This window comes from Lepidochelys kempii, chromosome 10 (genome assembly GCF_965140285.1).
Source record: "Lepidochelys kempii isolate rLepKem1 chromosome 10, rLepKem1.hap1, whole genome shotgun sequence".
Lineage (NCBI taxonomy): Eukaryota > Metazoa > Chordata > Testudines > Cheloniidae > Lepidochelys > Lepidochelys kempii.
Genome location: NC_136389.1, coordinates 41894177 through 41906366, shown reverse-complemented (window position 1 = coordinate 41906366; position 12190 = coordinate 41894177). Strand labels below are relative to the sequence as shown.

Here is a 12190-nt window from a genome sequence, read left to right as displayed (position 1 = left end):
CTACCTGAATGGAGGTTCCAAAGAGGATGGAGCTGGGCTGTTCTCAGTGGTGGCAGAACAAAAAGCACTGGTGTCAAATTGCAGTGTGGGGGGAGGTCTAGGTTGGATATTGAGAAACACTATTTCACTGGGAGGGTGGTGAAGCACTGGAATGGGTTACCAAGGAAGGTGGTGGAATCTCCATCCTTAGAGGTTTTTAAGGCCCAGCTTGACAAAGCATTGGCTGGGAGGGATGATTTACTTGGGGCTAGTCCTGCTTTGAGCAGGGGGTTGGACTAGATGCCCTCCTGAGGTCTCTTCCAACCCTAATCTTCTATGATTCTATAAGACGTGAATGGGGAATGACAGGGTCTATCAAGGTTCCTTCCCCACTCTGAACTCTAGGGTACAGTTGTGGGACCTGCATGAAAACCTCCTAAGCTTACTTTTATCAGCTTAGGTTAAAACTTCCCCAAGGTACAAACTATTTTACCCTTTGCCCTTAAACGTTTGGTGGTGGTAGTGGAAGTCCATCTGGGTTTATTTATTAGGAAAGCGTTATTTGGAAACGTCTTTCCCCCCAAAATCCTCCCAACCCTTGCACCCCACTTCCTGGGGAAGGTTTAGTAAAAATCTTCACCAATTTGCATAGGTGACCACAGACCCAAACCTTTGGATCTTAAGAAGAAAGAAAAAGCATTCAGTTTCTGAAAAGAAGGATTTTAATAGAAGTAAAAAGAATCACCTCTGTAAAATCAGGATGATAAATACCTTACAGGTAATTAGATTCAAAACATAGAGAATCCCTCTCGGCAAAACCTTAAGTTACAAAAAGAGACACAGACAGGAATAAGAAAAGGAGTACTTGTGGCACCTTAGAGACTAACCAATTTATTTGAGCATAAGGTTTCGTGAGCTACAGCTCACTTCATCGGATCTGAAGTGAGCTGTAGCTCACGAAAGCTTATGCTCAAATAAATTGGTTAGTCTCTAAGGTGGCACTAGTACTCCTTTTCTTTTTGCGAATACAGACTAACAGGGCTGTTACTCTGAAACAGACAGGAATATCCATTCTATTCAGCACAGCTTAATTTCTCAACCATTTAAAGAAATCATAATCTAACGCATATCTAGCTAGATTACTTACTAAATTCTAAGACTCCATTCCTGTTCTGTCCCCAGCAAAAGCATCACACAGACAGACACAGACCCTCTGTTTTTCTCCCTCCTCCCAGCTTTTGATAGTATCTTGTCTCCTCATTGGTCATTTTGGTCAGGTGCCAGCTTCTTAACCCTTTACAGGTGAGAGGATTTTTCCTCTGGCCAGGAGGGATTTTAAAGGTGTTTACCCTTCCCTTTATATTTATGACAGGGTCCGAGGAGGGGGAGGTGCTGAGGCGATGTAGGCAACAGATGAAGCCAGAGAATGGGGCTAGCTGGGATGAGGGGAGTGAGGGGATCTAAGAGAGGGAAGGGACCGGGGACTCTGAGGGAAGGGCACGCTGCTGTCTCTGCCCCCACCAGCAGGGTGCGGTCTCTGGACACCTCGCCCCGCGCGCTTTAGGACTTTGCGCTGGGTCGGTCGGCTTTGGGCAGGGAAGGCTCGAGCGGGAAAGAGAGGACGCCACCCCATTGGCTGCCGTCTACTTCTCACCTCGTGATTGGCGTCCGGGTGCCCTCCTGTGGCGCAGTCGTTATCGCCCTTAGCGGTGGAATGGCGGCTGCGGCCGAGGGCGGCCGTGTCTGGCTGGGGCGGAAGGTTTCAGGCTCTGTCTCGGAGCCGGCTGGGACGCTCCCGTGTTCCGGCACCGAGACTTGGCCGCTCAAGCGCTACGGCCGCTTTGTCTCCCCGGGAGCCCCTCCCTGCGGGATGGGAGCTTCGGCCTCCTGGAAGGTGAGGCCTGGTTTGTGCGCTGGGTGTCCCGCGTGGAGCTGCACTCACCGTCACTGCCCTGATTCCCGGCAGCCTCAGTACTTGCCCCCAGACGCCCGTGTGTCCGCCCCAGCGGGGCCCCGCCTCCTCTCCTGCGTACCCTCACTCCGTGCCCCAGCCTCTCTGGACCCCCTAGTCTCTTGTATACCCTCAGTCTGTGCGCTGTAGCTGCCGAGTCTTCCTCACACCCTCGCTTTGTGGTCCTTTGTCACATCCCATAAACTGCATTTAAACATATCTTAAAATTAAACAGTATTTGTTACCCACTGACTTTATGGATGTTTCCAACTTGAATGGGAAGCAACAGGATGGACATGAAGTGTGGGAGAGAGAAATCTGCAGAGGACATGGTGGTGGGTAGGAAATAAGGATAAGGCGTTTTAGATTATAAGTAGGGCCCTACCTAATTCACAGGAAAAATGTGAAATGGACCATGAAATCTGATCTCCCTCATGAAAGCTGGTGCCCAGCCAGGGGCTCCTACCCTGAGTTCCAGCTGCTGTTAGTCCTGGCTGGGGATGGGGAGGGACCAGACTTCCTCTTCCCCTTCAAGGGCTGTTCCTGGTGTGGGTCAGACCCACCTCTGGGATCTTCCCCAGCTGCAGGAAGCTCTGCGGCTCGAGGTGAGCTGTCACCTTCCAGTGCTGGCAGGAGAGTGCCGGGGTGACCGAACATATGGTAACCCACACCCCATATCATATGACTTTCACTTTGGCACTGGCGGTGGCGCTGGCTTTAGAGCAGGATGCCTGGCCAGCAAACTTCCTCTCCGGCTGCTCAGCTCTGAAGACAGTTTCTCTGCCATCAGCAAGGCAGAAGTAAGGGTGATAATCCCACAACCTCCCTATAATAACCTTGCGACCCTTTCACCCTGTCCACCTTTTGGGTTGGGAGGGACCCCCATGGTTACAGCATATGAAATTTCAGATGTAAAGATCTGAAAAGATGAAATTAACTAATTTTAAAACCCACTGGCTATGAAATTGACCAAAATGGACCATGAATTTGGTAGGGCCCGACTCATAAGCTTTTTAGAGCTGGGACTTGAAGTTGTTCTGTTTGTACAAGCTAAGCATGATGGGGCCCTGGTCTATGACTGGGACTCCTAGGTGCTACTGCGATACAAATAATGAATCATAATACTAGGGATCTTTGCCAGTCTCTCCAACTCTTGTGATTTTTTTTTATCATGAGTTTTATGATATTGGGTTACTTTCTCAAAGCTTTTAGAGTTACATGAATATGCTAGAATCTCAGCTTTTATTAAAAAAAAAAAATCCACAAAAATTCTAGCCTTCATGGTTGTGGAGATAAGCTTGAAAGCACAAACGCCTAAAAGGGCAAAAGCGAGAAGGAAAACAAAAAAACTCTACATGTCTTATTGTTAAAGCCAACCATGATCATCATAGAATCATAGAAGATTAGGGTTGGAAGAGACCTCAGGAGGTCATCTAGTCCAACCCCCTGCTCAAAGCAGGACCAACCCCAACTAAATTATCCCTCCCAGCCAATGCTTTGTCAAGCCGGGCCTTAAAAACCTCTAAGGATGGAGATTCCACCACCTTCCTTGGTAACCCATTCCAGTGCTTCACCACCCTCTTCATGAAATAGTTTTTCCTAATACCCAACCTAGACCTTCCGCAAATCATGACCTATGATTTGAATACTTGGATTTGGCATTACTGAGGTGCAGAGCTAGAGGGTACCTCTTCTGGGTTGCCTCTGTGACTAGGCTTCCCAACAGACAGCTTCAGCAGTGCTGAAGTGCTCCAATATGTGAAACTTGAAGTTTTTAAACCATCATTCTGTGAAGAAAATTTAGATAGAAATTTAATAGGACACTGCCATTGTGTTGCATAGGAATATCTTGAAAACCCAGGTTAATTTTGTACTTAGTGTTGTACGTCCTGAATGTACCAAAATCTCTTTTAAGAGAAACCAACAAAACCAAACACTTCTGTACCACTACTCAAATCAGTTAGTCCAATCAAAAGGTAGGAGAAGGAGACTTGAATGTAGGATTCATAATGGATGTCTACCTGCATCCCTAAGTATGCAGTTGCTACTACTGATGCTGCCATAATAATTTGCAACTAAAATGAGAGCACTGGACTTGCTTGAAAGTGAAGTAAATCGGAGTTTGAAAGAGATAATTGGGAAGTATATAGGCAGGCCTAAACTTTGATCAACCTGTTCATTGGTACAAAACACTAGCAGGAACATTGTTTGGGCTTGCATGATGTTAAACCTCTCTTCCTGTTGCATCTTTCTGCTCTTTGCATGCATTCTTAGACATAATCTTTTACGTTTGGTTTATTCCATGACTTTTGTACAGTCTTTTTTATTCTGCTGGTTTGAAAAATTTTAAAAAGAATTTTTTAATGATGGAAGCTTACCCTTTGCATTAAAAGCAAAAATAAATTAGTTTTTTAGGCTCTCAAGATTCCCAAAGGATTTCGTTCTATTTAGGTGATTTTATCCTTAAAAATGTTCACATTTAAAATAAATAGTAAGGACATAGAATGATTGCTCTACTTAATATGTAAAATTAAATGTAATGGGGCTTGTCCTTGAAAAGAAATAGGGGCTTTGACAGTACACCCATGTACCCTGGGTGCTCTTAACAAATAATTTGAAACAGCCTTTTATGATTTAAAATGAAAATTATTGGACTGGATTGTCCATTGCCCAGCACTTTGGGTAGCAGTCATTTATACCAGTAGAAAGGGTATGGAAAAGGCTAGTAAAACAGAATGGTAATGATTTATGCTGACTTTGTATTGGTGTAAATAAACGCACAAAAGAAATGATGGGTTGTTTATCTCTGTCAAGATACTTGGGCTGTCTGAACTGTTAGTTGTTCTCTTTGTACAATGATTTATCCTTGTAAAATCTCTTGTGGTCTGAAGATCCCCAATCTCCTTCCTTAGAAGTTTTTAAGGTTAGACTTGACAAAGCCCTGGCTGGGATGATTTAATTGGGGATTGGTCCTGCTTTGAGCAGGGGGTTGGACTAGATGACCTCCTGAGGTCCCTTCCAACCCTGATATTCTATGATTCAATGATTCTATGAAGTGTGGCAAAATGTGGTAGCTGCAGCTACAGTAGCTCTTGACTGAGAGTCTTAAGATTTAATGGAACTAAGATTTGATTATGATTTTTTTTGTATCAGTGTTCATTTCTGTTGCACAGTATGCAGTTTGTACTGCCTTCAGCTGTGTAATGAATGAACTTAGAAGTAGCCCATGTTGAATTCCACACTACTGAGAGGTGATCAGGGATCAGTTCTGAGTCCAGTTCTGTTCAATATCTTCATCAATGATGGCATAGAGTACACTTATAAAGTTTGCAGACAATATCAAGATGGGAGGGGCTGCAGGTGCTTTGGAGGTTAGGATTATAATTCAGAATGATCTGGACAAACTGGAGAAATGGTCTGAAGTAAATAGGATGAAATTCAATAAGGACAAATGCAAATACTCTACTTAGGAAGGAACAATCAGTTGCACACATACAAAATGGGAAATGACTGCCTAGGAAGGAGTATTGCGGAAAGGGATCTGGGGGTCATAGTGGACTACAAGCTAAACAGGAGTCAACAGTGTAACATCGTTGCAAAAAAAGCAATCATTCTTGGATGTATTAGCAGGAGCGTTGTAAGTAAGATACAAGAAGTAATTCTTCTTCTCTACCCCACACTATTAGGCTTCAATGGGAGTATTGTGTCCAGTTCTGGGCACCATATTTCAGGAAGGATATGGACAAATTGGAGAGTCCAGAGAAGAGCGACAAAAATTATTAAAGGTCTAGAAAGCATGACCTCTGAGGGAAGATTGAAAAAACTGAGTTTGTTAGTCTGGAAAAGAGAAGACGGAGGGGGGACATAACAGTTTTCAAGTACATAAAAGGTTATTACAAGGAGAATATTTTTCTCTTAACCTCTGAGGCTAGGACAAGAAACAATGGTCTTAAATTGCAGCAAGGGGGATTTAGATTGGACATTAGGAAAAAACTTCCTAAGTATCAGGGTGGTTACACACTGGAATAATTTGCCTAGGGAGGTTGTGGAATCTCCATCATTGGAGATTTTTAAGAGTAGGGTAAACAAATACTTGTCAGGGGAGGGCTAGATAATACTTATTCCTGCCGTGAGTGCAGGGGACTGGACTAGATGACCTCTCAAGATCCCTTCCAGCCCTATGATTCTATGTAGGGAATGAATACTTTGGAAACAATTTCATGTTTGATGGTGCTGTTAACTTCACCATAATCACAAATTATGTTTTGTGTTACATATGGTCATTAAGAATATGGAGACCTGATGTGATTTCATAAACCAATATTTTGCTGTTTACACTGTTTTACAAACTATATATTTAAAATAAACAAAAAAGGTATTAAACTGGGGGGGGGAGAAATTTAAGAGACCTAAGCCTTCCTTTTACATGTCTGTAAATCTTTTTGAACAAAAAATGTCAGTGGAATAGCTACTACTTTTCTTTTTATTTCAATTGATCTGAAAACCTAGTCATGAACAGTAGAATTTTGTCAAATGTCTATATTGTTCATGAAAACAACAAGGAGTGTGGTGGCACCTTAAAGACTAACAGATTTATTTGAGCATAAGCTTTTGTGGGTAAAACCCCCACTTCTTCAGATGCATGGAGAAGTGGGGTTTTTACCCACGAAAGCTTATGCTCAAATAAATCTGTTAGTCTGTAAGGTGCCACCGGACTCCTTGTTGTTTTTGTGGATACAGACTAACACGGCTACCCCCCAAATATTGTTCATGATCTTCCTAAATATACACTGGGAATGTAAACTATGTGGGAATGGACTGTGTCTTTCTTTTTATTTTGTATGGCACTGAGCAGGCTTCACAGGGAGGGCCATCTCCTGTGTGCATTTAATATTCATTCTTGCATAAATGTTTAGTTTTATAGCTTGGAAAATTGGAGTTTAAGTACTAAACATTTCATAATTTAGCAGGATGAAAGCAAAACCAACCCAGAAGCAGTATGGCATTTTTAGAATGGCAAAATTTAAATGCAAGAGAGGGCTCAGAACAATCTGAATATAAAAAAAAGATTTGCTGGAGTATTTTGTCCATCAAAAATCATAAAAGTTTATAAAACCTAACCTGTGAGGAAAGGTTAAAAAATCTGGGCATATTTAGTCTTGAGAATAGAAGACTGAAAGGGGACTTGATAAAAAATATGTTAAGGGCTATTGTAAAGAGGATTGTAATCAATTGTTTTCTATGCTAACTGAAGGTAGGACAAGTAGTAACAAGCTTAATCTGCAGCAAGGGAGAGTTAGGTAGATATTGGGAAAAACTTTCTAACTATAAAGATAGGTAAATACTGGAATAGGCTTCCAAGGGAGGTTGTGGCATCCCTTCCATTAGGGGGCTTTTAAGAACAGACACCTAATGACAAACACCTATAAGGGATTATCTACGTATAATTGCCTCAGCATAAAAGGTTTCAGAGTAACAGCCGTGTTAGTCTGTATTTGCAAAAAGAAAAGGAGTACTTGTGGCACCTTAGAGACTAACCAATTTATTTGAGCATAAGCTTTCGTGAGCTACAGCTCACTTCATTGTATGCATACTGTGGAAAATACAGAAGATGTTTCATTGGATGCATACTGTGGAAAATACAGAAGATGTTTTTATACACACAGACCATTAAAAAAATGGGCGTTTATCACTACAAAAGGTTTTCTCTCCCCCCACCCCACTCTCCTGCTGGTAATAGCATAAAAGGGTGAACTAGATGACCTTTTGTCATCCCTTCCATCCATACATTTCTAAGATTCTGAAATCTAGATCGGTGGTATAAATATTGGTTGCCTGAAAAATAAACCATACAAATCTTTGAAGTATGATAGTTGCTGAAACTTTATTAAAAGAATCTGGGTGAATCAACTGGTCTAACTTCCTTTCATGTGAAAGAAAAGAAATGTTATACAGCTTATCAAGCTCTTTGCATGACAGGAGATTCAAGGTTGAAGGGAAGAAAGTCAGTGTGAATCTTGCTTACTGCAGCTCTGCTTATTATAGAGTTTGTCAGTACTCCAAAGGACTTTAGAACTGAATAGCAGTACAGCTGAAGATTGACTTGTATTATCATTAACTTCTTGCATAAAATTGATTAAATTGAGGAGCAACCCCTGTATTTAAATATCTAAATGCATCATTTCTGCTTTAGATTGAATTGTTCATGAAATCATGATTAATTGTTGAACATAAATATTAAAATTAATAAAATAGTGGTTGATCTTTTTCCCCTCTTTCACAAGTGGTTTGTGGTATCAAGAATGCTGAGAACCACAGTTTCAGATGAGAAAAATTCAAACTTGGTTACCTATAGTTAGGTATCTAAATCTATATTTTAGTGTCTAAATAACAGATCCTTTTCAGAATCAGTGAGCTTTCTCAACTCCCATCGTTATCAATAGGAGTGGAGTGCTCACTATCACTGAAAACTAAGCAGCTTCTTTAGGTGCCTAACTTCTGGCACCCAAGAGTGAAAACTTTGGTTTTACCTGAACCCATTATACTGGCAGTGGGATATACAGGTTTCATGTATATAATTGATTGCTCTCTTGTGTGTGTGTTTTTAAAGGTTTTGGAGTCAAATGAAGAATCAGGCTATCTTATTCTCACCATTGTTGTATCTGGCCATTTCTTTATTTCCCAAAGACGGGCAGTACAGGTAGGTTTTCAGTTTCATGTACTTAAATACATTTCTCAACTCAAGTTAGTAATCAATCTTGGGTCTTTTGTCCTTCCTCAATTTAATGAGGTCTGTTACTGAAAGATATCTGTACCAATTTTACTTAGCACATGCAAATTCTCATGGATGGAAGAAGTTCTCTGAACTTACCTATATAATACTTAAAGTGCACTTTTCTTTCCTTATTGAATAGTGGTGTTTTTTTTGTGTGGCTGATAAACTAAATTTAAAAAGTGTGGTGAAACTGTGCCACTGGTGTCAAAGAATGTCATTGTCAGCAATATGCTGGATACTTTCACATGTGTAGTTCACCTATTTGAGTACATCAGGTAAAAATGTAATTGAAAAATAGTTACATAAAATATGGTTTAAGTGGCTTTTAGAGTTCATCCTCAATGATGGGGGTGGGGAAATTGTGTTTTTAAATGGAGTTTAAATGGTTTAAAACACACCTTACGACCATGTGTAGACGGGTAGACTTTGAAATTTTTAGTTGGTTGTGTTGTAGCCTAGGTTACAAGCCAGCCAGCTTGTATTATTTAAATAAAGTCACAATGACTCCAGAGAAGCCAGCATCAGAGTCTCAGCCAGAACGAATCGGTTCTGTGCCAGGAGGGGCTTGTAGAACTCCTGGTAGGTAGCTTTAGACATGACTGCCTGGGTCTGTGCTGGGAACTGGGATCAGGTATGCTCAGTGTATGCAGAAAACTGACCAAATCCTGCTCTAGATTGTGCAGCAACATGGAGTAGAAACACTGCTTGGTGAATTTTTGCCATAGAAATCCTGTGGTCCAAAGCATTGCTGGGTGAGATGCTCTTCTAGAAAGGAACTACATGTTTATCTAACATCTGCCATGTCCTTGATGCTTAAATTTGGCTGGTACAGTTTTGCTTCAGTTTTACACTCCTTGTCCTCACCTTTAAAGAGTTACACAGCAGTGGCCCACATATGTACTATGTATTCTGTGTTCTACTAATTCTGCTTCCCTTATTTATTGTTCATTCACAAGCACCTTTGCTTTCTCTCACACTACTCCTTAGACCTTGAATGATCTCATCCCTAAAAGTTTCCCCTTTCCAATGTCTTTACAACAATGACCACACTTCTACACCAACCTTATAAAATCTAAACTAATGTTTACATTTTTAAAAAATGGTATTAACACAATGGGTATCATGCTAAAACAATCCAATGTTTTTTTTAACCTCCCTCTTGATGCTTTCTCTGTGTTGTGTAATATCTACTCTAGATTATAAGCAAATATTAAAATGATTAAACAGCTGCACTTAAACTTCTGTGGCTTAAATATGGTTGATCTGGAAATACCTCTATGGTTTGTCATCAAGATGTGTTCCAATTCTTGCACAAACTATTCTGGATGTTGCAAATTTTATTTAGACTGAAATGACATTTTTTGTTTGCAGTATCATCTTTCTGGAGAACATCAACTGGTACTGTTCCACATAAGTTTCTGTTTTGTCTGATTTTCCTGAATTAAATGCCATATTTAGATTCTAGAATCTAAATTTAGATTCTAGAACCTTTTTGAAAAATCTTATTTTTTTGTCTAAGGAGGACCTTAAGGAATCACAGAACATAGGATTATAGGAGTTACAGGGTGGATTTGGGCAGGAAGACTTGATTTAATCATGGATTTCTACATAAAAATGCATTCTTGTTGGTTGTTATAACCTTAATATATATTCTTCACAACTCAGATAGATGTAGGTTTCATTTTAAAACTGTGTAGCTTGTACCTTCTAAAAGTGATTTATTTTGAAAACTTTTCAGATTAGTTTTATAGCTATATCAGAAAATGAATGATTGTTTGGTTATTTCATTTACCAAAGGAGATTGAAGCAGAAATTTATGAAGTCACTGGGAGGTGAACTATCTCCAATTTAACAGGTTAATCATTAATATTTGGAGGATTTTCTTGCCATGCTGTATTAGGAGGAGAACATCACCAGACAGACATTTAAATTGCTTTATTTAACTAAAACAACAACATTTTGTATTCTGGATTTTTTTCTTCAACAGCAAACATAGTATTTTAACAAAACAAGCGTATGAATTTTTGAATTTTGTTAAACATTTGAGTTTTTTAAAATCAGGTTTGTTTTTGTTAAAATTGTTTTTAACTAAAATAGTTAATGAAATATTTAAAAAACAAAAATTAAATCTACTATGTCAGCCGACTTAAAATATTGGCTCTCAGTCGTCTTCACCTTCATTTTCCTGTTTATTCATAATCTGGAAAAGAAAAACAAGTTTTCCTGCTTTTTCAGGTCCCAAACAATTTCTCCCTTAGCTCTGAAGTTCATTATAGTTGGCATTATGGAGGGGTGATTGCTGGATGTCCATGTCATAGCCAACTCCTCTTCTTCAGCAGTTAAGATTTGACCCTGGTACCAAGTACTGAGAATATTTGCAAGAAAATGAGCTAGAGATAGTGCTTGTCCCATTTGTTTTTTTTAAATGCTTGTAATTCAACTCTGTCATTGCATATTTCTCTTTTTAAGATCTCACTCAGTTCCTTCAAAATTTCAACAGCATCAGCAATAAAGCAGCTGTTTCCCTGCATTTTGTTCAAGGCTACAGAAATAGGCTTCAGGATACTCAGCATGTGTTCAACATTTCTTTTAAGCCCAGTGTTGAGAACTTTGGCTGTGACAGTGCCAGCTATTTTTTTCACAATTTTCTTCACAAACTGTCATCAGCTTAGGCCAGTTCTTGATGTAGTGCTCAAAACAGTCCACTACTGAGTTCCATCACATGTCTTATGGGAGAGTTAACTTGGTTCCTCCCACTTTCTTCAGAGCAGCTGCTGCAAAGTGGTTGTTACAGAAGTATTTTGCAATTTCAACATTAGCCTTTATTTCTGGAACACTGAAGTCTTTGGCTAGGTGGTGCATCAAATGAGCACTGCAACCATATGTTATTAACTTGGGACTCTCTTCACTCTCTAAATTTCTTCTCATCTTGGACACATTTGCAGCGTTGTCTGTGACCAAGCTGTATACTAGACATTTGAATTTTTTGTCACAGTTTGTTATAGCTTTTACTGCTACTTCTTGTAAGTATTCTGCTGTGTGCGCATTTCCTGATGTATCAGTTGTTTCTGTAAGGAAGACAGTCCCTTCTTCTGTTGTCACATAAGAACTGTGGACATTGCTCCACAACATTGCGGACACTGCTCCACCCATCAAGACTCAGGTTAACAATTTTACCCTCTAGACCTTTTGCACACTGCTCAATTTCTCTTTCATATACTTTCATCCAGCAATTTGCTTGCGACATCTGCTCTGTTGGGTGGACTATATCCTGGTCTTAGTGACTGAACTATGTTAATGAAGTGTGTGCTCTCAACTATTTGGAAAGGAGAGTCTGTTGCAACAAACCGGGCAATTTTTTCATCAATTACCTCTTTTTGTAATCTGCTGGTTCTTATCACAAATTTATCTGTGGTTGTTTCTGGATGATGAAGATTTTTTTTTCTTTTTGCTACAGGCAATATACTGTGGCTGTTTGACATACA

The 12190-nt window shown here is 40.1% G+C and overlaps 1 protein-coding gene across 1 annotated transcript in view; it reads left to right on the top strand.

The window, feature by feature from the left end:
- Window positions 1-1693: 1693 nt before the first annotated feature.
- REC114 (REC114 meiotic recombination protein) overlaps window positions 1694-12190 on the top strand; it is a 155086-nt gene continuing 144589 nt past the window's right edge. The window contains exons 1-2 of the mRNA XM_073361537.1: window positions 1694-1873; window positions 8541-8630. Coding sequence (XP_073217638.1) covers window positions 1694-1873; window positions 8541-8630 — 270 coding nt within the window. The remainder of the gene's footprint in view (window positions 1874-8540; window positions 8631-12190) is intronic.